This window comes from Piliocolobus tephrosceles, chromosome 7 (assembly GCF_002776525.5).
Source record: "Piliocolobus tephrosceles isolate RC106 chromosome 7, ASM277652v3, whole genome shotgun sequence".
Classification (NCBI taxonomy): Eukaryota; Metazoa; Chordata; class Mammalia; order Primates; family Cercopithecidae; genus Piliocolobus; species Piliocolobus tephrosceles.
Genome location: NC_045440.1, coordinates 116476097 through 116502406, shown reverse-complemented (window position 1 = coordinate 116502406; position 26310 = coordinate 116476097). Strand labels below are relative to the sequence as shown.

Here is a 26310-nt window from a genome sequence, read left to right as displayed (position 1 = left end):
AAATTTCTACTTCATTGTATAGTGCATTGGTATTACTTTCTGGAATTAAATAAAAATGCACCTGAAACAGTATGCAGTCCATAGCAAATAGCTCTTTGTAAATATTGTGTCTTAGTATTACGAATATCAGCCTGCAAAATGTATGCATAGTTCATATGCTAAAATGTCTCCTTAAATATTTTTAGTAAAGACTTTGGGTAAAGAAGTGAGAAAACCAGGGAATTTTTGAAAGTTCTAATATCCTCCGTAAATCAAGTTTAACAAGTTTCTCAAGTTACATAGTAAACTATTTACTTATTTATCCAGAAACATGGAGACCTAAATGTGAAATAGAGATAAACTACAGAAGAAGAGTAATGTTTGTTAAAAAAAACAGTTTTACAGAAGTTTTTGTTTTATATGTTTTTCGTTGTTTCTTTGATTTTCAGAGGGAGAAAGAGGGAACGGGCAGTACAGTGAGATTGAATTGCACCTTTTCTAGATTTAGCAACCACATCATTTCTGCACATGTTGCTTTGTAATTATCTTTAACATTTTACACATTCTCTGTATAAAATAATTTACACATATATGTGGTATTTGGAGAAACAGATCAGCGGTGCTCTTGAGTAGGTATTTGAAGACACGTATGTCTACTATTGAGTAAACCTGAAGCTGTTACATTTATATTCCTAAGAATATAGTAATAAAACTTTTATTTAGTGATGAAGGTAAATATATTTAAAATTCAATTTTAAATTCATAAGTATTCATATATTGTGCTTAGAATAAGAAAAATGATGGAAAAGTTAGGCATTACACTTTAACCATACCTTGAATAGATGCACTTATCATTTATTTCATGTTCAACATTTACCATGTTCTTTAATTGCAATAACCCTCAAAATTGTGAATGAGAAAATAAGAAGACTAGATCCAACATAAATATTAATTTTATTTAGTTAATCCATTGAAAAAAATAAAATTTTTGATCTCAATTAGGTAAAGCAAGTAGTTGGCTCATTTATAATTTTTTTTCTTTTAAAACATTGGCTTTCTAAACCAGTCTCATGGGTACTGTATCAGTCCAAGAAGCCTAAAAAACGTTGTTTTAAGCAATAGTTTAGTTATGGGAATGGAATGTGTTCAGAATGTAATTATGGGCAATTAATGAAAGCATTTCTTTACTGTGCAAGAAAAAGCAATTTAGAATATTTTTAGTTTGCATGTACATTTGTATATGTACTAATAATAGTTGAGGTTTATTTCCACCAACCATAGGGAAGATGATCTTTTCCAGAAAACTTCAAATACCTCTGACTCTTTTATTTCAGTGAATAAATTTCTTTTTCTCCAATTTTATGCCTCTAAGCACAGTAACATTTTGTTATTGTTATTGACAGGCAAGCAAAAAACATCTTACAATTATTTTTTTCTTAGATGTATTGATGTATATTTTATGTACAGTAAATTTCATTCTTATGCATAAAACATTATGTGTTTTGAAACATATACAATCGTATAGCTGCAATAAAGATATTAAATATTTACCTCATACCAAAAGGTAGCTTCATGGCCCGTTGTAGTTACTTCCCTCTCATTACCTCCAGCCCTCAGCAACTACTGTTCTGATTTCTGCTTGTATAGTCTTGTCTTTGTTCAGGAGGTCATTAAATCATATGGTATGCAGCCATACAGTATACAGTATATGGATCTTTCACTTATAATCCTTTTGAGATTTATCTATGTTCTTGAATGTACATAAGCTTGTTTATAATACTGCCTTATTACTGAAATATCTATGTTATCTAATGATAATCCATTTTCATTCCTGACAAAATTTGTATTCCTATCTTTCTTTATTTGATCAGTCTAGTAAAGCATTTATTGATTTTATTGATTTTTTCAAATAACAAGGATTTAGAACTTTTTTCTCTTTTTCTCCTTTCACTTTCATTGCTTTGAGTTCTTGTCATTATCATTCCTTTACTCCTGCATAGATTGTTTTTTTTTTTTTCCTGACTTCTTAAAATGGAAGCTTAGACAATTCTAACTCAATAGTGTAATACTCTATAAAATTTTTCTATGTGCTGTTAATGTTCTGGTTATTCATTGTTAAAATCACTAACTGTAGTTGTAGACTTGTCTATTCAGTAGTATCAGCTTTTACTTCATGTTAATATACATGAATATGGTTAGATTGTTAAAACTTATTAATGTATTTATTTTCTATCATTATGTAATATTCTACCACTGGTAGTACTCTTCATTGAGTGGTCTATTTCATATAGCATTAGTTTAACCATTCTTTATTTGATTTGATTAATATTTGCATGGTATATTCTCTATCTTTTTACTATTAATGCATTATGTATTTCTGACACCTTTACTGAGATATAATTAACATGTGTTGGCATTAGCCCATTTATAGTGTAAGTCAAAGGGTACTTATTATATTCAGTGTTTTGCAACTCTGTCTACTAATTTTATAAATTTTTCATCACTCCAGGCAGAAAACATACACTCATTAGCAGTAACTCCCCATCTCCACCACCAACAGTAGGAGCATTGGACAATTACTAATCTACTTTCTTTACTGTTGCCTTTATTGTTGCCTATTCTGGTTGTTCTATATAAATAGAATCATATAATGTATGATATTTTGTGACTGTGGTCTTTCACTTAGCGTGATGTTTTCAAGGTTTATTCATGTTATAGCATGTATCTGTACTTCATTTTTATTGCTGAATATAAAACAGTTTGTGTATCCATTCATCAGTTGATGAACAATTGGGCTATTTCAAGTTTTGGATTAGTATGAGTAATTTTGCTGTAAATTTATGAATAATTTTGATCTAATATTTAAGGTTAAATCCTTTTTATTTTGAAATAATTCACATTGAATTGCAAGAAATAATATAGAGAGATCCTTGTATTAATCTGTTCTCACACTGCTCAGAAGATACATGAGATATATGAGACTGGGTAATTTATAAACAAAAGAGGTTAATTGACTCACAGTTCTGCATGGATGCGGGGAAATGGGGCTCAGGAAACACAGAATATAATGTTTGCATAAGGTAAAGGAGAAGCAAGCAACTTCTTGCATGGTGGCAGGAGATACAGAGAGTGTACAAGGGAAACTGCAGCTTTTAAAACCATCAGATCTCCTGAGAACTCCCTCACTATCATGAGAACAGCATGGGAGAAACTGCCCCCATGATCCAATCACCTCCCACCAGGTACCTCCCTCAACACATGGGGATTACATTCAAAATGACATTTGGTTGGGGATACAGAGCCAAATCACATTATTACGTCCCAGACCCTCCCAAATCTCATATACTTTTCACATTTCAAAACTGAACATGCCTTCCTAACAGTCCCCCAAAGTCTTAACTTATTCCAGTGTTAACCCAAAAGTCCAAGTCCAGAGTCTCATCTGAGACATGGTAAGTCCCTTCCACATATGAGCCTATAAAATCAAAACCAAAATCAAAAGCAAAAAAAAAAAAAAAAAAAATCAAAATCAAAAGTGACTTCCAAGATACAGTATAGGTACAAGCATTGGGTAAATGTTCCCATTCCAAGTAGGAGAAATTGATCAAAACAAAGGGGCCACAGGCTCCATGCAAGTCTAAACCCTGGTGGGGCAGTCATTAAATCCTAAAGCTTCTAAATCATCTCCTTTGACTGTATGCCTCACATCCAGGGCATATGGATGCAATGGGTGGGCTCCCAGGTCTTGGGCAGCTCTGCCCTTTGGCTTGTGGGGTGCAGCCCCTGTGGCTGCTTTCACGGCTACCATTGAATGCCTGCGACTTTTCCAGGTACATGGTGCAGATTGTCATTAGATCTACCTTTCTGGGGTCTGGAGGATGGTGGCCCTCTTCTCACAGCTCCACTAAGCAGTGCCCCAGTGAGGACTCTGTGTGAGAGCTCCAACTCCACACTTCCCTTCTATATTGCCCTATTAGAGTTTCTTCAGGAGAGCTCTTCTGCCTGGACATCCAGGTGCTTCTATACATCCTCTGAAATCTAGGTGGAGACTCCCAAAGTTCAACTCCTGTCTTCCACATACCTGCAGGCCCAATACCACGTGGAAGCCACCAAGAATTGGGGCTTGGACCATTTGAAGCAATGGCCCAAGCTGTGCCTTAACCCCTTTTAGCCATGGCTGGAGCTGTAACAGCTGGGATGCGGGGTACGGAGACCTGAAGCTTCACAGACCTATGGGGCCCTGCGTGCAGCCCATGAAGCCATTCATTCCCTCCTAGGCCTGGGATGGGAGGGGCTGCTGTGAGTTTCTCTTGACATGCCCTAGAGACATTTTCCCCATTGTCTTGGCTTTTAACATTCAGCTCCTCATTACTTATGCACATTTCTGCAGCTGGCTTGAATCCCTCCCCAGAATATGTGTTTTCCTTTTCTACCACATTTTGCAGGCATTTATTGTGAGTGTGCAAGTGTATTTTCTTCTGTGCACTTTATCACACTGTGGATCCCTGTAACCATTACTGTAGTCAAGATACAGGGAAATTCCATCACAAGTATCCCTTCTGCTATCCTTTTAGAGCAACAGCTGTTTCCCACCTACCCTGCCCCACCATAATACTTACTAACCACTACTCAGTTCTACATATCTTTAATTTTTTCATTCAAAGAATGTTATATGAATGGAATTACATAACCTGTAACCTTTGAGATTGACTTTTCCTTTGCTCTTAATATTCTGTTTTATACATAATTACCTTGAGATTTATGCAAGTTGTTATGTACATCAGTAGCTTGTTCCTTTTTAATGCTGAGTAGTATTCCATGATATGGATATGCTACAGTTTGTTGAATCATTCACCTGTCATAGACCATTTGTGTTCTTTAAAGTTTATTAAGAACTTTAAAGAGCTGTTATAAGTAAAGCTACTTTGAAGATTCATGTACAGGTTTTTGTGTGAACATAAGCTTTCATTTCTCTGGGATAATGAGTACTCAATAGTACAATTTCAGAGTTGCATGGCAAGTGCAATTTTAGTTTTATAAAAGACTGATATTCTTTTCTAGTGTTGGTATACCATTTTACATTCCGGTCAGCATTATATGAGTGGTTCAGTTTCTCTGCATCCGCACATTTGGTGTAGTCACTGTTTTTTTTTTTTTGAGACAAAGTCTCACTCTGTTGCTCAGACTGATGTGCAGTGGTGCAATCTCAGCTCACTGCAAGCTCTGCCTCCCTGGTTCACGCCATTCTCCTGCCTCAGCCTCCCGAGTAGTTGGGACTACAGGTGATCACCACCATGCTCGGCTAATTTTTTTGTATTTTTAGTAGAGATGGGGTTTCACCATGTTAGCCAGAATGGTCTCGATCTCCTGACCTCGTGATCCGCCCACCTCGGCCTCCCAAAGTGCTGGGATTAGAAGTGTGAGCCATCGCACCTGGCCATAGTCACTGTTTTTAATTTTAGCCATTCTGGTAGGTGTATCATAATATCTCACTGTGATTTTAATTTTAATTTTCCAAATAATACTACTCATAAAACTATTTGCCATCTGTTTCTTTGTGAAATACCTATTCAAGTCTCCTCTCATTTTGTGAATTCTTTTTTAACAGTTGAGTTTAGGAATTCTTTATATACTCTAGATATAAGATATTTGTCAGGCGTATGATATGTTAACACTTTTTTTTTACATTTTGTATTTGTCTTGTCATCTTCTTATTCAGTATCTTCTTCATAGTCAAAGTGTTTAATTTTGATGTCCAATTTATTAATTTTTTTTATGAATCCTGTTTTTGGGCTTAATTCTGAAACTCTTCACCTAACTCTGGACCTCAAAGATTTTCTGTGATATGTTTTTCTAAGTGTTTTATAGATTTACTTTTAAGTGCATGATCAATTTTGAGCTTTTTTTTTTTTTTTTTTTTTTTGCATAGGGTGTGAAGTTTAGGTGGTTTATTTTTTGCCTGTGGTTGTCCAAATGCTCCCTCACCAGTTGTGAAGAAGCCAGTCACCGAGCCCTTAAATTGTTTTTTGTACCTTAATTAGGAATCAATTTGATATATTTTTGTTCTTTTATTTCTGGGTTTATTATTCTGTTCCGGTCATCTATGTGTATATTCCTTCACCAATACCTTACATTCCTCATTACTTTAGCTGTATTGTAAGCCTTGACAATAAGATAGAATCATTACTGCCAACTCATCGTTTTTTTTCTTTCTTACATTTGCTTTAACTTATTCTTGGTTCTAGGGCTTTACATGTAAATTCTACAATGATCTTGGCAATGTTTACAAAAATAATTTGCTGGGGTTTTCATAGGAATTGAATTAAACCTGTAGATTTTTTGGGAGAATTGAAATGTCTACTATTTTCAGTCTTGCAATTCATGAAAAAGATACATCTTTCCACTTATTTACATCTTTGCTTTTTAAAATGTATTTTGTAATATTCCAGATGCAAAGCCTATAAGTAATTTACTGACTAGTTTTATAGCTATTTGATTTTCCTCAGAATAGTTGCACATTGTATTATGATTTTAGTTTCCACATGTTTGCTAGTAACATATTAAAATGTGTTTGATATTTGTTTGTTCATCTTCTATCCTGTGACCTGGCTGAACTCACTTATTAGTTCTAGGAGGCTTTTATGTAGATTGCTTAGGATTTTCTATATAAACAACCATGTCATCTGTAAATAAGGACAGTTTTATTTCTTCTTTCTTATGTCTTTTTTTTTTTTCATCCACTTATTGCACCAGCTAGAACTGCCAGCACTATGTTCAATAAGAGTGGCAAATGGAGACATTGATATCTTCCTTTAGGAAAGATCCTAAATTTAACATTAAGTGTGATATTAATTGTAAGTTTTCTGTATATGTTCTTTACCAGGTAGAAAAATATTTTTTATTCTTAATTTGCTTTTTTTTTTTTTTTTTTTTTGAGACAGAGTCTCGCTCTGTCACTCAGGCTGGAGTGCAGTGGCCGGATCTCAGCTCACTGCAAGCTCCGCCTCCCGGGTTTACGCCATTCTCCTGCCTCAGCCTCCCAAGTAGCTGGGACTACAGGCACCTGCCACCACGCCCGGCTAGTTTTTTGTATTTTTTAGTAGAGACAGGGTTTCACCATGTTAGCCAGGATGGTCTCGATCTCCTCACCTTGTGATCCGCCCGTCTTGGCCTCGCAAAGTGCTGGGATTACAGGCTTGAGCCACTGTGCCCGGCCTGAGATTTTTTTTTTTTTTTTTTTTTTTTTTTATTGCAAAAGGGTGCTGAATTTTGTCAAATGCTTTTTCTGTGACAGTTGGTCTGATCATTCGATTTTTCTTCTATAGCTTGTTCATGTGGTGGATTACATTTATTAAATTTCAAATGCTTAACCTGTCTTTTATAACTCCAATAAATCAACACAAGTTCAAAGTGTATAACTCTTTTTATTCAATTTGATATCATTTCATTGAGGATTTTTGCAACTAAGTTTATGTGAAATATTGGTCTATAGGTTTTTGGGTTTTTTTTGCACTGACTTTGCCTGTTTTTCTTATCAACATAATACTAACCTTGTAAAATGAGTTGGGAAATATTTCTTCCTGTCCCATTGTCTTTGAAAAAGAGGATAAAATTATTTATTTTAAAAATATATTTAATATTATTCTCTATTAAGAACATCTCAGTCTGGAAATTTTTTGATATTTTTAATTACAAATTGAATTTTTAAATGGCTATACAGACATACTTTGGAGATAGTAAGGATTTGATTCCAGATCACCACAATAAAGCAAATATTGCAATAAAGCAAGTCATACTAATTTTTTGGTTTTCCAGTGCATATAAAAGTTATGTTTACACTATAGTGTAGTCTGTTAAGTGCTCAATAGGATTATGTCTACTAGAATGATGTACATACCTTAATTAAAGATACTTTGCCAATAAAAATTGCTAATGATCATTTGAGCCTTCAGTGGGTCATCATCTTTTTGGTAGGGGAAGGTCCTGCCTTGATGTTGATGAGTGTTGAATGATCAGGGCTGTCATTTCAGCAATCACTGAATCCTGAAAAGCTGGGATGGCTGGGAAAAATCTTAAGACAAGAGTGAAGTTTGCCACATCAATTGATTCTTTCTCCCACAAAAGATTTCTATGTAGCATGCAATGTTGTCTGGTAGCATTTTCTCCATGGTGAAAACCTCTTTCAAAGTGAGAGTTGATCTTCTCAAACTCTCCCTTGCTTTATGAACTAAGTTTATGTAATGTTTTAAATCCTTTGTTGTCATTTCAGCAATTTTAACAACATCTTCAACAGGAGTAGATTCCATCTCAAGAAACCACTTTATTTTCTCATTGTAAGAAGCAACTACTCATTCATTCAAGTTTAATTATGAGATTACAGCAATTCAGTTACATCTTTAGGCTCCACTTCTTATTCTAGTTCTCTTGCTCTTTCCACCATATCTGCAGTTACTTCCTTTATTGAAGTCTTGAATCTTTTAAAGTCATTCATGAGGTTTGGAATCAACTTGTTCCAAACTCATGTTAGCGTGGATATTGTGACTTCCTTTCATGGATGATGAATGTTCTTAATGACATCTAAAATGGTGAATCTTTCCTAGAGGATTTCGCTTTACTTTGCCAAGATCCCTCAGAGGAATCACTATCTATGGCAGCTATAGCCTTATGAAGCATATTTCTTAAATAATAAGACTTTAAAGTCAAAATTCCTCCTTAATTCCATGATTCAACATTCATATCCTTGTACGTCTTTGTCAGCTCTTCATTGACCAGGTGCATTATCAGTGAGCAGTAATGTTTCAAATAAAATCATTTATTCTGAGCAGTAGGTCTCAACTGTGGGCTTCACATATTTAGTATACCATGCTGTAAACAGATGTTCTGTCTTCCAGGCTTTGTTTTTCCATTTATTTATTTATTTATTTATTTATTTTTCCATAAATTATTGGGGTGCAGGTGCTATTTGCTTACATGAGTAAGTTATTTAGTGGCATTTGTGATATTTTGGTGCACCCATCACCCAAGCATTATACACCACACCATATTTGTAGTCTTTTATCCCTTGCCCCATCCCACTCTTTCCACCAACTCCCAAAATTCCATTGTAACATGCTTATGCCATTGCGTCCTCATAGCTTGGCTCCCACATATCAGTGAGAGCATACAATATTTGGTTTTTCATTCCTGAGTTACGTCACTTAGAATAATAGTCTCCAATCTTATCCAGGTCACTGCAAATGCTTTTAATTCATTTCTTTTTGTAGCTCAGTAGTATTCCTTCATATATAATCACAATTTCTTTATCCAAGTGTTGGTTAACGGGCATTTGGATTGGTTCCATGCTTTTGCAATTGTGAATTGTGCTGCTGTAAACATGTATGTGCAGGTATCTTTTTCAAATAATGACTTATTTTCCTCTGAGTAGATACCTAGTAGAGAGATTACTGGATCGAATGGTAGGTCTACTTTTAGTTCTTTAAGGAATCTCTACACGGTTTTCCATAGTGGCTGTACTAGTTTACATTCCCACTACCAGTGTAAAAGTGGTCACCACATCCATGCCAACATCTATTGTTTTATGATTTTTTGATTATGGCCGTTTTTGCAGGAGTAAGGTGGTATTGCATTGTGGTTTTGATTTGCATTCCTCTGATCATTAGTGATATTGAGCATTTTTTCATGTCTGTTGGCCGTTTGTATATCTTCTTTTGAGAATTGTCTATTCATATCCTTAGCCCACATTTTGATGGGATTGTTTGATTTTTTCTTACTGATTTGAGTTAGCTGTAGATTCTGTATATTAGTCCTTTGTCAGATGTATAATTTGTGAAGATTTTCTCCCACTCTTTGGGTTGTCTGTTTACTGACTGTTCCTTTTGTCATGCAAAAGCTCTGTAGTTTAATTAGGTCCCAGCTATTTATATTTGTCTTTATTGCATTCACTTTTGGGTTCTTGGTCATGAAACCCTTGCCTAAGCCAATGCCTAAAAGGGGTTTTCCAATGTTATCTTCTAGAATTTTTATAGTTTCGGTCTTAGGTTTAAGTCCTTAATACATCTTGATTGATTTTTTATAAGGTGAGAGATGAGGATCCAGTTTTATTCTCCCACATGTGGCTAGCCAATTATCCCAGCACCATTTGTTGAAAAGGGTGTCCTTTCTCCACTTCCTGCTTTTGTTTGCTTTGTCAAAGATCAGTTATCAGTAAGTATTTGGGTTTATTTCTGGGTCCTCTACTTTGTTCCATTGGCCTACGTGCTTATTTATTTATTTTTTTTACCAGTACCAAAGTGTTTTGGTGACTATGGCCTTATACTATAGTTTGAAATTCGGTCGTGTGATGCCTCCAGATTTGTTCTTTTTGCTTAATCTTGCTTTGACTATGCCAGCTCTTTTTTGGTTCCATATGAATTTTAGAATTGTTTTTTCTAATTCTGTAACAAGTGATGTTGGAATTTGATGGGGATTGCATTGAATTTGTAGATTGCTTTTGGCAGTGTGATCATTTTCACAATATTGATTACACCCATCCATGAGCATGAGATTTGTTTCCATTTGTTTGGATTGTCTATGATTTCTTTCAGCAGTGTTTCGCAGTTTTCCTTGGAGAGATCTTTCAATTCCTTGGTTTGGTATATTCCTAAGTATTTTATTTTATTTTTTTCAGTTATTATAAAAGGGGTTCAGTTCTTGATTTGATTCTCTGCTTGGTCGCTGTTAGTGTATAGAAGAGCTACTGATTTGTGTACATTAATCTTGTATGCGGAAACTTTGCTATTTTTTTTTTTTTAATCAGTTCTAGGAGCTTTGTGGAGGAGGCTTTAGGGTTTTCAAGGCAAACCATCATCATCAGCAAACAGTGACAGTTTGACTTCCTTTTTTACTGATTTGGATGCCCTTTATTTCTTTCTCTTGTCTGATTGTTCTGGCTAAGATTTCCAGTACTATGTTGAAAAGGAGTAGTGAGAGTGGACATCCTTGTCTTGTTCCAGTTCTCAGAGGGAATGCTTTCAGCTTTTCCCCATTCAGTAATATGTTGGCTGTGGGTGTTTCATAGATGGCTTTTTTTACATTAAGATATGCCCCTTGTATGCCAGTTTTGCTGAGTTTTAATCATAAACGGATGCTGGATCTTATTGAATGCTTTTCCGCATCTATTGAGATGATCATGTGATTTTTGTTTTTAATTCTGTTTATGTGGTATATTACATTTATTGACTTGCATATGTTGAACCATCCCTGCATCCCTGGTGTGAAACCCACTTGATCAGGGTGGATTATCTTTTTGATATGCTGTTGGATTTGATTAGCTAGTATTTTGTTACGGATTTTAGCATCTATGTTCATCAAGGATATCAGTCTGTAGTTTTCTTTTTTGGTTATGTCCTTCCCTGGTTTTGATATTAGGGTGATGCTGGCTTCACAGAAAACTAAGGATGTCCTTCTTTATCTGGTGGAATAGTGTCAAAATAATTTGTACCAATTCTTCTTTGAATGTCTGGTAGAATTATGCTGTGAATCCATATGGTCCTGGACTATTTTTGAGTGCAGGCAGTGTAGGTTTAGAATGATTTTTAAGGACACTAGAATTTTTGAATAATAAATGAGCATTAGCTTCAACTTAAAGTTGCCAGTTTCATTAACCCCTGACAACACAGTCTGTCTTTTGAAACTTAAGCCAGGCATTGACTTCTCTTTAGCTATGAAAGGTCTACATGGCATTTTCTTCCAGTAGAAAACTACTTCTTCTGCACTGAAAATCTGTTGTTTAGTGTAGCCACCTTCAGCAATTATTTTGGCTAGACCGTTTAGATAACTTGCGGCAAATTCTGCATCACTTTATGCTTATTCACCTTGCACTTATGTTATGAAGATGTCTTCTTTTCTTAAATCTCATGAACCAACCTCTGAAAGCTTCAGATTTTTTATTCTACAGCTTCCTCACCTATCTTAGTATTCATGGAATTGAATAAAGTTAGGGTCTTACTTGGAATTAGAATTTGGCTAAAGGGAATATGGTGGTTGGTTTGATCTTATAACCAAACCACTAAAACTTTCTTCATATCAGCAAAAAAAGATTGTTTTGCTTTCTTGTAATTTGTGTGTTCACTGGAGTACCACTTGTGATTTCCTTCAATAATTTTTCCTTTGCATTCTCAACTTGGCTAATTTGTCATAAGATGTCTATCTTGGCTCTCAACATGCTTTTCTCACTCAGGTTAATAATTTCTAGCTTTTGATTGAAAGTGAGAGACATGTGACTCTTCCTTTCACTTGACAGTTGGCAGCCATTGTATGTTTATTAATTGTTACACTTTCAGTATTGTTGTGTCTCAGGGATAGAGATGTTCAAGGATGGAATGAAAGACAAAGACAAGAGAATGGTTGGTTGGTAGAGAAGTTAGAACAAACACAACATTTACTGATTAAGTTCACTATCTTTCATGGGCACAGTTTGTGACACCCAAAAACAATTATAATAGTAACATCAAAGTTCATTGTTTATAGGTCACCATAACAGAAATAATAATGAAAACTTCGACATACTATGAGAATTATTAAATGTGACACAGAGAGTTGAAGTGACAATATGCTATTGGAAAAATGCCACCTGCCAAATGCGGCATTGTCACAAACCTTCAGTTCGTAAAACAACAGCAACAAACCCCATGATATCTGCAAAGCACAATAAACCAAAGTGCAAAAAAATGAGATGTGTCTGTAATACTATGCAAACTATACATTTAATCTTGATTAAAATTTGGTGTTTGAATCTATACATATTGTATCATAGATTTTTCTGAAGCATGTTTCTAGATAAAAGGAACCCAAATCTATAATGTCCATTTTTAATAAGATAATTCATCTAAAGAATAGATCCTGGAAATAGGTGATAAGTGGGAAATCAGAAAAGAGTTACAGAATAGGGCATGTGGGTTTTAAAGGGTGTGATTAAGAGTAGAAGGGGAGAAGGAAAGGAAATAAAGCTTACTATAGCCAATCATCTCCTTTGCTTTGTAAATACTTTATAATATCTTGCTTCTGAAAAGTGGACTGCCTAACACAATACTTAGATTTGTAATGCGATTTTTAAAACCATGCAGAAATCTGTGTCCTGATGTCCAGTGACTTTTGACTACCTAATCAATAACATAGTCAGTCATCCATGACAAGGAAACACCACTTGGTCTATGTAAACATCTATACACTCCACATACATGATTTTCACGGTATAGAAAATTAACGTCATCCATAAGTGAATTAATTTAGTTCCTAAAACATTTTTTCAACTTTTAGTACCCTGCACAACATAACAGAAAGTTTTTTTTTTTAATTTTTTGACTATTTTTGAATATACTAGTTTTTCTCCGGACTGTAAAATGCATTCTTGTTCAGACATGAGGCAACAAACAATATCAATGGCTTAGAGTAAATTTCATTGCATGTTACTGATAACATGGCAAAGCATGAAAATGGGAGAATGTTTGCTGGGCAGTTTTAAGAAATTCTGGATGAAGACATTTTAAAACTACAGGAAGAGTATATGTTTATAAAAGAGCAATTCAGAGTAATTATTGGACAGTGTAATTTCCGCCATCCCCAAGGCATTTTTGGTTGCTAATGTTCAGAACACACTTTGAGAAATTTTGTAATAGGATAGTACTTAATTAACATAATTCATTATCTTCAGTTTGAAATGTGCTTATAGATTCGATACATATCATGTGGATCTTTTCAACTTCTTATAATTTAGAATATAGATTATATAAACAAGATGAAAGCAGTGAGACATGCCATAGGAAGAGTTATACCAAGTGCTTTTCATATTCAGAAAACAAAAAATACAACTTTTAGTCAGGCGAATTGAAGACGACATATGAAGGAGATAGAATTTTAGATGGGTCTTGAATAAGAAAAGAACTAAAACATTTAATAATAATATAAAATAGAATTATTGACATAAGTGATAAAGAGTATAAAAATATAAAGGGACTGAAAGGACATGTGCCCAAATAACTTCTCTTCATTTATTTTTTTGACATATAAAAGACACTATACACTCACTGTGCATCAATCATTACGCTAAGTACCAGGGATTTAACAGCCCTGTTAAAGAAAATGTAAAATAATAGGAAACAGAAAATGTATCACTATGTAAAGTAATAAATGGCTAATCATGAATTTTGTAGTCATAGCAAGATGGTTTCCTAGAGATTCCTGGTGCTTATCCAACCAAAAACAAAGGACCAAAACAATGAATAGAGAACTACATTCCAACTAGAGTAACTGAAGAAGTATGCTGGATACTTCACCACAAGGAGGTGGTGAAATCTCTGTGAAGCACAGAAACCCAGAATGGAAGTTTAGAGAGGAAGTGAAGCACCTATCTCTGCCACTCTGTTCACTCTGCTGGGATGAGCTTGGGGATGGGAGAGACTTCTCTTTGTGAGAAAAAGTTAAACTGGAGGCCACCAGCAGTCCCCATTCCCAACATACACATCTACAGTTCTTGATGCAAGAAAGGCCCACAGTCCTCACTGTCTCTGAATGTAGTTTGGAGGGTTTCCTGTAGTTAACATGGCTGCATTGCTCCAGAGTGAGGAGCCTGTGTGCACCCCCCTACCCCTGTGACCCAGAGTGCTATAGCACATCACTATCTTGATGGTATCAGACCCATAGCTGTAGTACATCCTATTATGGGAGCCAGTAGTCATTGTTTATCCATCTTGATGCTCTGCTGACATTCCACTCCACTCAAACAGATGGCCACAGTAACAAAAACCTGACTACTTGCAGCCTAGGTTCAGCAGAACAGCTGTGACTCCAGTGTCTGAGACTATGCTGTGCCCTGCTCCAATGGAACAGGCAGTCATACAGAGTGGGAAAGTTGACCTCAGGCTTGTCCTGACTCCCCAAAATCACCACAGAGCTGGTTTACCTACCACGCCCATGTGTGCCTGACAACTCAACATTCATCCCAGTGGTGGCTCCATTCTCCTGCCAACCCACTCCAGAACCAGCCAACTCATGTATGTGAGCATTTGCCTGGACCACCAGTTAGCCTTGTGGTGGTCCCACTGCAAGGTAGTCCCACCCTAGATAATTCACTGCATCTGCATTCTCCTGGATCAATATAGCTGGCCTAGTGGAGGCCCAGGACTCCAGCAAGCCCACCCTAGTGCCAGCCAACCTATCGTACTCAAGTATGCCCAGCCTGAAACTATCATGGTGGCCATTATTACCACAAATTTTTGCAGTCCAGAGCACTGACGTGCTCATAGACACTGGTGATGCGAATTACAGCTGAAGAAAATGCACATAAACCACACTACTGCTTCCACCCAGAATCAAAGCCAAAACACCCTGCCAAACCACACCCTAAGACCCATATATATGAAAATGTTTCACTTTACCATAACTACCACATAAAATCAGAAAGGTGACTCTTCTACCATATGCACAGATATACACATAGGGAAAGAAGAAACGTGAAAAAGCAAGTCAATGTGAGCTTTCCAAAGGAACACAAAACACTTCAGTAGCAGACACTAAAGAAAGGAAAATAATGAAGTATCTGAAAAAGATCTAGACATTTCATCCTTAAAAAAATAAATATACTTTTCAGGAACATGGAGGGAACTGGAGACAGTTATCGCAAGTGAAACAACTCAGAGACAGAAAGACAAACACCACATGTCTCAATGATAAAAGGAAACTAAATAATGTTTACACATGGAGGTAAAGTGTGGAATGATAGACAATGGATGTTTGGAAGGGTCAGGGGATGGCAGAGGGGTGGATGATGAGAAATTCTTGATAGGTACAATGTACATTACTCCGGTGATGGATACACTAAAGGCTCTGACTTTACTCCCGATGAAAAAATTGGCAATGGACCGGAACAGATAACCTTCAAAAGCAGACAAGTGGCCAACAGGTGTATGAAAAAAATGTTCAACATCACTAATCGTCCAGAAAACGTAAATCAATACCACAGTGAGATAACACTTCACTTTAGTCAGAATGGCTACTATCAAAAAGTAAAGAGGTGTTAGCAAAGATGTGGATAAAAAGGTACCCTTCTACAGTGTTGGTGAGAATATATAATTAATAGAACCATTATTGAAAATAGTATGTATGTTCCTCAAAAAATTAAAAAGTAGTACTACCATATGATCCAGCAATGCTACTACCAGGTAACTATCCAAAGGAATTGAAGTTAATATGTTGAAGAAATATCTGAACTCCCATTTTTATTGCTTCACTATTCACAATAGTCAAGTAATGGATTCTAAGTGTCCAATGATGTATGAACGGATTAAGAAAATGTGATTACACACACACACACACACACACACACACAATACTCAGTGGAATACTATTCAGCCTTAAGAAAGAAAGAAATTTTGTCATTTGGGACAACATGGGTAAACCTCAAGGAAAATATGTTAAGATAAATAAGTCAGAAACAGAAAGATAAATGTCAAATGTTCTCACCCATATTCAGAATCTAAAAGTGTTGGTCTCATAGAAGTAGCAAATAGAACAGTGGTTACCAGAGACTAAAGAAGGTGGTGGGTTTATAGGAGAGGTTGATCAATGGGTATAAATTTATAGCTAGAAAGGCAGAATAAGTACCAGTGTCCTACTGCACTGTAGGGTAACTATAGTCAACAAAAATATATTGTATATCTCAAAATACCTAGAAGAGAGGATTTTGAATTTCTTACTACAAAGAAATCATAAATGTTTGAGGTGATGGATATGCTAATTACTCTGATTTGATCATTACACAATGTATATATGTACTGAAACATCACGTTGTGCCCTATAAGTGTGTGCAATTATTATGTGTCTATTAAACATAAAAAATTAAGATATGATAAGAACATGCACAGATGATCTGTGAGGACAGAGGAGATTAGGCACCTCTCTTAACCATGAAACTTTGTCTGGTTTCCCTGAGAAAGATTTAGAGTAAATAAATTTTAAAAAGGATATTTATTTCAGCCTCAAAGTGAAGTATATGCAAAGGTCCAGGGATAAGATGAAAGAATAAATTTGAGCAACTAATAGCGGCTCAGCATAGGGCCATAATCTAACAAGATCATAAAGAACATTCATGAAGATTTATGATGGATACATCTTATCTCAGTGCTAGAGAAGGAAGGAAGTCAAAACTGGTTTAAAAGCAAGAGGGTTAGAAAGCACTAGAGCATGCTTGAGAGAGAGAGACAGAGACAAGTAAAATTAGAGGAAAGTGGGAGAATTGTGGAAAAGAGAGATGCGAAGTCATGGAGGTAATGATGTGAAAAATCCTGAGTCTAAAATTTGACTCCACCTATACATAATGTAGATAGATCATTACATTTGGATGATTTTAGGGAATTGGAAAGATTTTTTTAAAACAGATGTCAGAGCAATAAAAAATGATAGCTGTTGATGAAACTACAAAATTTGAGAAAGTTTGAAAACCAGATATGGCTGAAATGAGTACCTGACAGGAGAGTTTTAAACCAAAAGAATAAGCTCAAAATAGTTTTATGAACTTTATCAAAAAAGCTGTGGTTCTCTCAATTTTCTTATGTTTAACTAATTCTTAAAATCATGTTGTAAGGATTATAATTATATTCTCTAAAGGATTAATTACAATGGAAACTATTATATAGGATTTTAAATATCAATTTATGATTTAATCATTATTTCTGCAGTAAATTGGAGAACTAAAATTTTTTTACAAATATTAATTATTTTGTTACTCTATTATTGTCAGTATTTCTTTCCTCATTAAACATGCAATGAAATTTTATCTCATTAATAATTTTTTAGTAATTCCATTACAATTTATTTATTACTCAAGAGATATGTCTAATTTTCTGGTACAAATAACTATAGTAGTAGGGAACAAATTTATGACATTTGTCATTACCATGTTTTTCTTGATATAATTATCCTAAAATCCAGTTTGATGGTTTAAGCCATATAATCATGAGTATGGATGTTTTTAGGGTGAAATGGAAAATACATTAAAACAATGGAAACTTTATATATAGAAATTCTTTATCATGTTACTGTTTTTTTTTTGTTATTGTTATATATCATTTGCCACTACCTGAAATATATATTATTTATTTATTTGTTTGTGTGTTTTATTTTTACTGTGTACAACCATGATTTTTCTCTTGCTTACTGTCATATTTCCAACCTTTACCATTGGCATTTCTCATATAGTTAATGTTTGGTAAATAATTGTTGAATAAATACATACAATCTCTTTCTTATTAACGGATTATTCTCATTGACTTTATGCTAGAATTTGCTTACTCTCAAATAACCGCAGTAATTTGACACAGGGAAAATAATAAGTTATATTTTAGAATATGTCCTTTAGTATTTAAAAAAATAATTATCTAAATTAGGTAGTTTAATGGAATCTTTCCAAGTGGCATATATTCTCAATCCCCCATTTCCTGATTTTCCTGATAACATGTGAAATAAGGACAGAGATATATAGATTTATTTGTGAGATTTCTCCATAAGCCATAAACCAAGCCATATTGTTTAGAATTGGTTTAAATAATGAACATTATTCAGTAACTATGATTTTCAAAGCCCATGTGACTCCCCTATAACCAACGACTGTGTATTTCTCTCTGGTGGCAGAGGGATGCTGTGGTGCAAGTGCTTTCTAGTTCAGTTTCTTGGCTTATCTAAGGTCCTGCCTCATATGCTGAAGCATTGAGGCTGTCAGGAATATTTCTTACTTTCACACTTGTTAGATAATCATTATTTGCTCCACCTCATGCACATTCTGCTTCTCACTACTGCAGCTCTGCTTTCTTCAGGTCCACCCTCTTAGATTACTGAAAGTAAATTCAAGTTGCAAACTGCAGTTACACAGTAGCTATTACTTGCCTTTAACATACTCTATTACTGAAATTACCTTTCATGTCCCTGGAAAAGATGGAAAGTTTATTATTTTTATTGTCCATTTTGTCTTTTTTCCTTTCTCACATTTCTTGACGTCCTTGTGTAGTTGATCCTCATTTACTGGGTCTTTTAGGGGGTCTATCTCAAAACTCTGCTTCGGTATATTACACACCTCCATGTATTCTAGTCTCATTATATCTGGGAATGTGTGCAGTCTGTCAGCAATAATTTAAACTTACCCCAATGGATATTCATGTTCATTGAAATAGGGAATTGAACAAAACCAAATTGTAAATCAAAATCTGGCATGAACTATGCTACTCAATTGGAAATATAATTGAAACAAATCCAAATCGTTTTTCACTGAATTACTATTTTAATCAACAAGAGTAAACATAACTTGTATATTTTCTGAAAGTAATGAAATCAGCTTTTAAAAGTTGAGTCTAAAATTATACAATGATATTATATATTTTTATTAACTAAATTCAGATTGGAAAAAAAAATCAGTCAGCTCAACAAATAAACAGATTCATCCCTATGAAAAGAGAAAATAGATTTATAGAGAAACATTACAGAAAATGCACTGCAAACCGAGAATAAAAATGAGAAATATATGGCCTATATCTGGATGTTTTCATTTTGGAATTCAACATTCTATACACCAGTAGGCACAATAATACAATAAAGGTGATTTTATATTTTAATGGACAAGTGGTCATCCACTAAAAATGGTGGCTAGCTCCCGCACATCTTAGGAAAGTTGGGTTTTCAGGGATAAAGATGAAGAATATTGGTTAGAGGTTCCTTGCATCCCTGTACCTACACCTTAACACTGATTACATACACAAGGACAGATTTTCTGTCCTCCTTCTACTGTTCCCCTAGCATGACTAATTGCCAAGAGGTGAGAGAATATTTGTAATTCTTCCTGACATTTCCACCCCACAAACATAGCATAATAAATCAGCTATTTATTTTGCCTTCTGAAGAAGAAAAGTGTGAACTTTGAAGAACAGGAAAGATATACTTGCTATTAAGAAACCTTAATCTGAAACTCTTAATCTGAAACCCTTATTATTAAGAACTTGTTATTAAGAAACCTTAATCTGAAACTCTTCCTAAATATGTAATAGCCTTACTTTGGAGACTCTTTTACTTTGGCTTTATAGCAAACACTTAAAATTTAAATGGTTAGATATATGGTAGAAATACAATACAGCAGTATTTTTCTATTTCATGATGTCAGAAAAACTGCTTTGCTGGAAATCTTCAAAAAATTATAAAGCAAGAGGTAGTTTATATATTAATCATGACCAATATCTGGAGGATAGTTCCCATATTTTGCTGTAAGATACTTGTTTTGCGTATATTATAAATGGTATTCTTACAGCCAAATATGTGAAGACTACATATCCAACTATATTTATTTGGATATATACAATCTGTTTTCTGCCTCTCCATTGCAGCAAGCCTCTAATACATTATAGAATTATATATTATAATGAAAGCTAGTCATGAACATGTATAAGATTATGAAATTACACAAAAACAATGCTTGTTCTATGAAAATAAATTGTGAAATTTGCCATCCAGTGAGAAATACTGAAAAAACATTAAGTGGATAGGAGAGAGTATAAGAAAAAAAGTGTACAATCTTACCCTGGAAATAAGTGTATCAATTTATTTGAGGTCTTTTGATTTTGTGACTTTATTGTATCAATACATACATGGGAAGCACAGTGACTAGCACCATCAGCTCAGTATCTGTTGTGTTTATTATTAACAATAATAAACAATACAATATGTATTAATAAATAATAAACAAGATATAAATAATAAACAACATAACATTAATAAATGATAAACAATATAATACTAATAAACAATACCATAAATAATATTATTGGTGCAGTAAATACATTTGGCTGAATCAAAAATCATGTGCACTTAAGGTTTTACAGTTAATTGTATTAATATACGCAACCTGATTGGAACAGCATGTGTTTGGAATTGCACTATTCTATAATCGACTTTTCTATACATAAAAGAACTACTTCATTTGTGCTTAAAAAATTGACAGTGCAAAGTCATGAATATAGGTAGACATTTGTTAGGTCCCAATTTTGTGAAAACGTTTACTGCTGAAAAACTTTTTAAAATTTTTGTTGTTGTCTTTTGTAATTCAGGTTATCTGGAATGAATATACCACCACCAATTATCAGCAACAAAAACTGGCTCAGACTGCATTTTGTTACAGACAGCAATCATCGATATCGTGGATTTAGTGCTCCCTATCAAGGTATACTTATGGAATACCTCTGCCTCTTTTGATATGTACAATGATTTTGCTGTACACAACTGTGTTTTGTGGTAGAAAAATATCTTTAGCATTTAGAAATGGGAATTTGTATTGCAAAAAAATGGTCATTCTGTTGCCTAGACAATAATGTGATCATAACTAAATTACAGTATTAAAGTTAGTTGATTTTATAGTATAATGTTCAGAATAATGAATATTATGATTTCTAAAAGGTAGTATGTAACAGATGCAATATTTTGCTTTGATCAAGTGCTTCAGCAATTGGATATACAATCTGAAGTTTTTCTGCAAATCACTGCAGAAAACCTTCAGTTGCATGTAGGCTCTTCCTCAATCGAAACGCACCTTCGTATGCAGCGTGTTTGTTACAGCTAGTTCAATTAATCTTGTTAGGAGTTTTATCTACCAAATGTGTTAACATAAATAATTTTCAATAAGTAGGATATAATATTTGATGCATTAACTTGAAAAACTCTTTCGAACAAGATTATTATGAAGATGGAATACTATGAAAATGTAGCTTCTGCAGTGTTCTGTAATACTATGTGAACTTAGTGTACTTTATCCTCAGACTACTTATGTAAATAATTCATTTCATTCTCAGTGGTGTATCAGCTACTTTTCAGGGAATAGTACGCATTGCCACAGTTACATTCTTCCATTTATCTGTTTTTTTTTTTTAATGATTTCCCCTTTAGTAGTCTTCAGCCCTAAGCACTTTGAAAATTTAATATGATGACTTTAGGAAGCTTATATTTAGTACTCAAAATGGCATTAAATCATATATTTTTTTGGAATACAAAACAACAATTAATTTATATTTTGAAAACTAGCAACCTCTCTGAAGCAGTTCTGTCAATAAGATTTCTCTTGAAACCTGCAACAGCTTGATGTGATTTGTAATTTGACTTTCATAATACTGCACTGAGTATTACTGTAATAAAAATCCTTAGGAAAGTAACTTAAAATCAATATTTTAGACAAAGTCCACTGTAGAAAATCTACAATAATGATCATTTCTAAAGTAGTTAATTAGATAGAAACATACATGCAAATATGCCTTTAAAACTATGCAATGCATTAACATGCATGATAATAGAAAATATTAGCCTTCATAAAACACTAAATCTTAGAGTTCAAAAATAAATGTTCATAGAAAAATTTATTTTCATATATTTTATTAAAAATAGCTGTTTAGGCATAGTAACTTGAATCTTAACCAGTTTAAACCAATGTCACTTTTAAAGTTGCAAAAATATTTTATCCAGTTCCCAATTTCAATTTCTAAAAGTTTGTGTACTTTATAGGACTATTTTATTGAAAATCAGATATTGTGAAGCTTCTTTATCTCTAGGTTGACCCTTTTTTTTTTGTAGAGTTTTCATCCACATGATTCTATGGCTCTGATTCCTTTCTACAATTAGTTAAGGTCAATGGCATGGCAGAAATTCAAAAAACAATCCTCTTCGATTCCTGTGATCTTTTCTATCAGATTCATGGAATCTTCTGGTCAAATGGCTTCTATTATTTTTCTAAACAGATATAAAGTAGCATATATTTTATATTTATATATAGAAACTGGAGCAAAAAATAGATCTCCTACCTCAAATATTAAATGATATTTCATTTCTTTTGTGCAATATGATTTTATGGAGCTGGTATCTTTAAATAGGGTTGTTTTATACTATAAGACAATGGCACAAAGCTACCAGTCAATTTGTGTACTTACTTATAAATTTCAGTATGCTACTCATTGGTCTTTAATTGACTTTCATAGTATTTTTAAGATTGTAATTGTGGTTTTCAAGCATTATGTGTTTTCGGCACTGAAAAGTAGCATTGCGGTAGTAAAATGGAAAAGATGTGTTTTATGAGGTACAACTTATTTCTATTTGCTGCAGGAAAAGGGACTCAAAAGAGGGATGGAATTTTTATCTATATAACACAGAGGAAATACAGTGGTTAAGAAAATTGAAGGTTCGATTTTATAATAAATTTAAGGGAAAGTTTTATTATAAAAAATATGCCTTTGCATATTATTCTTTTAAAACTTTCCTAATTTAGGCTTGCTTTTTCTGATTGCAATATCTTAAAATAACATTCTACCTAGACAGCATGCATTCAATTGAGAAATAAATCTTGAAATTATAATGTACAAATTTAAATTAAAAATATATATGCACTAAGATAACTTAAATGGCTGCAAAATCGTAATTCTGACATGCCAAAATACATGCCCTATCATGAAATGGTAATGATGCTTTTTACATTGTTCCATGCTACTATTTCATTTTAGCGTTGTCTATATTAAAACTAATTCAAGATCGAAAATTTTGTGTATTATACAAAAGGCAAAACTAAGTCTCCATGCAGCTCAGTTTCTAAATAACTCATCTATTTACTGAGTACTCAGTAACTGTTATTGATTTACCTATAATTAATATTTTAAGGAATCTGTGGGTTTCCAAAGACTGAATATTTTACTCATAACCTTTCTATTTAATCTCTGTCCTTTATTAAATACCGTGAAAATTAACTGCAGACTATTAGAGGGTTCATTGAATGCCATTAACTATTTCTTATAGTATGTTCCATAATTGATGGAGTAGGTACGTAGACACACACTACTGTGCTATCCCAAATATAACCATCTTTAAGTTATATTATATGCTAGCTTTCTGAATGCTTTAGATATTATAATTTTAAATAGGATTAAGTAGAGACTGAGAATAGCATGCTAAAAAACATAGTTCTATATCAATTCAAAAGTACTGAAAATGTGATTTAAACAGAAAGCCTTTAATACATAAAATATGTTCTCCCTCTGAGCTCCTGTATTGAATATGCCCACTCCTATTTAAAAAAAACACATTTTTCCTTCCTAGTCTACCTATAATAGAAATCTGTTACTTGAATAGTTTATTACTATCTCTTCTTTGATTAAAAAAAAGTTATTTAGTTTTTAACTCTTCCCCCACAAATTCACTTCAATATTATGTCACTATATTTGTCTTTTTTTTAAACTATTGTTCCTCCATTCAAGTTCCATTAACCCTCTATTAATGAGAACTTGGACTATGCTACTTCTCACATAAATAGTAAAACTTTTCTTTAATTGTGGTGTTTGGAAGTCCTCTTATTTTGTGAAACCTCTATATTATTGTTACTTGGTCATTAGTATAAACTAAACTCTATTTCCTTTCCATTTCCATGAATGCATTGTCATATTTACTTATTTTTTAAATTGGAAGGGGAGTTTTAGATGACACTCAATTGTCCAATAAAGAAAATCTTACCTATATAAGATTTTAATTAAAAATATTTTTATTCCATAAGGCTCAATTATTCAAGTATGAAATATCATATTTTAAAAATTATTCAACATTCAACATTTTTCTCTTTCAATGTGCAGTCATAAATACCATAGCTGTAGACATTCATATAACTGTATTTATCATGTAAGTTTAGGCATTGCAGTATTTAACCAATTCTAAATATGTAAATATATGAGTAATTTTATATTCTTGATACAAGCTTGTAAATTCCTTAAATTTTAATCACAATTTGATTTTTATCTTTTCTTCCAAATTTTTTTTGTATGTGATTCTTCTTATGCAGGCAAATATTTTACAGAAATTTATTTTTCATGAGATAAAGATATATTAATAGCAACACACAATATTTAAAAGTTATGAAAATAATATTTTACATAGATTCTCAAATAGGCTACTGTCATTTTGGGATCAACTGGGCATCTTTTATTGAAAGAAAAGCATATTTATTGTACAGAACTTTCAAACCATATTGAAAATGCTCTTTCATATACCTCAATTACACAGACACTTCTGGCATTTTAGATGCCCATTGTTTCAGTCAAAAACAAATAACTTCGGCATAGTTAGTCCTTTTTTTTTGTATTTGGGAAGTTTTTTACATAAATGTCTGTGTACAGTTACTGAACGAAGGTAAATAAGATTTTTGGGAATGCAGCATAGTATATTAAGTAAACAATAGGATCAGAAGCTTAGCATTGAATCATAAAGATATGAATTGCTGAGTTCTCTGAGCATTGGTTTTTCTTTTAGCAAACAGATTCACAGTAGCCAGACATGTTATTGTTGTGTAAATTAAAAGGTATTAAAACTTCTTCTTTTTTTGACTCTTCAATCTTTATTTACTCAACACACATGTGCATGAGCACGTGTACACACACACACATACAGACACAGAGTACAAACTAAGTGATTAATTTCCCACTACCTAGAAAGACCTTCATATTTCTTTGAGCCTGAAGACTGAGATCAGATGTCTCTTTCTGAAGCATTCCTCGACTCCTTCCCTTGGGGTAGTCAAGCTTTCATAATGTGTTGTAGTATTTCAGGACTTCAGAAAACTTTGCTTTGTGTAATGGGCCTACAAGACACCCTGAAAATAATGTTGATTAATTATCTTTGTATTCATTTACAGGATGGTTGGTTGTTATTTTCTGCTACCCACAACCAATCATCCCTTTTATAATTTTTTCTTGATAAGGGCATCTTATATTCTTCTGGGGGAATTATCCCTCTTCCATTGTGTGTGCAGTCTTGGTGGGGCTGCCAATCAACCCCACCAAGGGGTAGGCATATGAGCCATGATGGCCTATTGGACTAAAATGGAACTGTTTACCTGTTTAAGCAGAAGGGGATTTATTACAGAGAATGGAGTCTCCAGTAATTGTTTGCAGAACAAATAATTGTTATATAACAAATAACAGTCTGCAAAGAGAACTGTTAACATCAGGAAACCGAGGAAGTGGGAACCACAATGGCAAATTCTGATTGTTGTTGCAACCATTGGTACCAGAAATATGAACGTTAGCTGTGACTAACAGATTAGAAACCATGGCCACAATTGTTGGCTCCAGAGCCACAACATGCCTGCTGGGACTGCACCAACAAAATGAATGACTATGCTATCCTCTCTATATCTGATAAGTGGCTAGCTTTCAGCTAAAGCTGTTGCAGAAAAATCAACAACCTTGTAATCTATGTTCTGCACCACAAACTGCAGAAGTAGCACAAATGTGGCCTCCACCT

At 33.8% G+C, this 26310-nt stretch overlaps 1 protein-coding gene across 1 annotated transcript in view; it reads left to right on the top strand.

Moving 5' to 3' along the window:
- The window catches only part of CSMD3 (CUB and Sushi multiple domains 3), a 1271497-nt gene that overhangs the window by 426447 nt on the left and 818740 nt on the right, over positions 1-26310 (top strand). The window contains exon 5 of the mRNA XM_026454566.1: positions 21099-21211. Coding sequence (XP_026310351.1) covers positions 21099-21211 — 113 coding nt within the window. The remainder of the gene's footprint in view (positions 1-21098; positions 21212-26310) is intronic.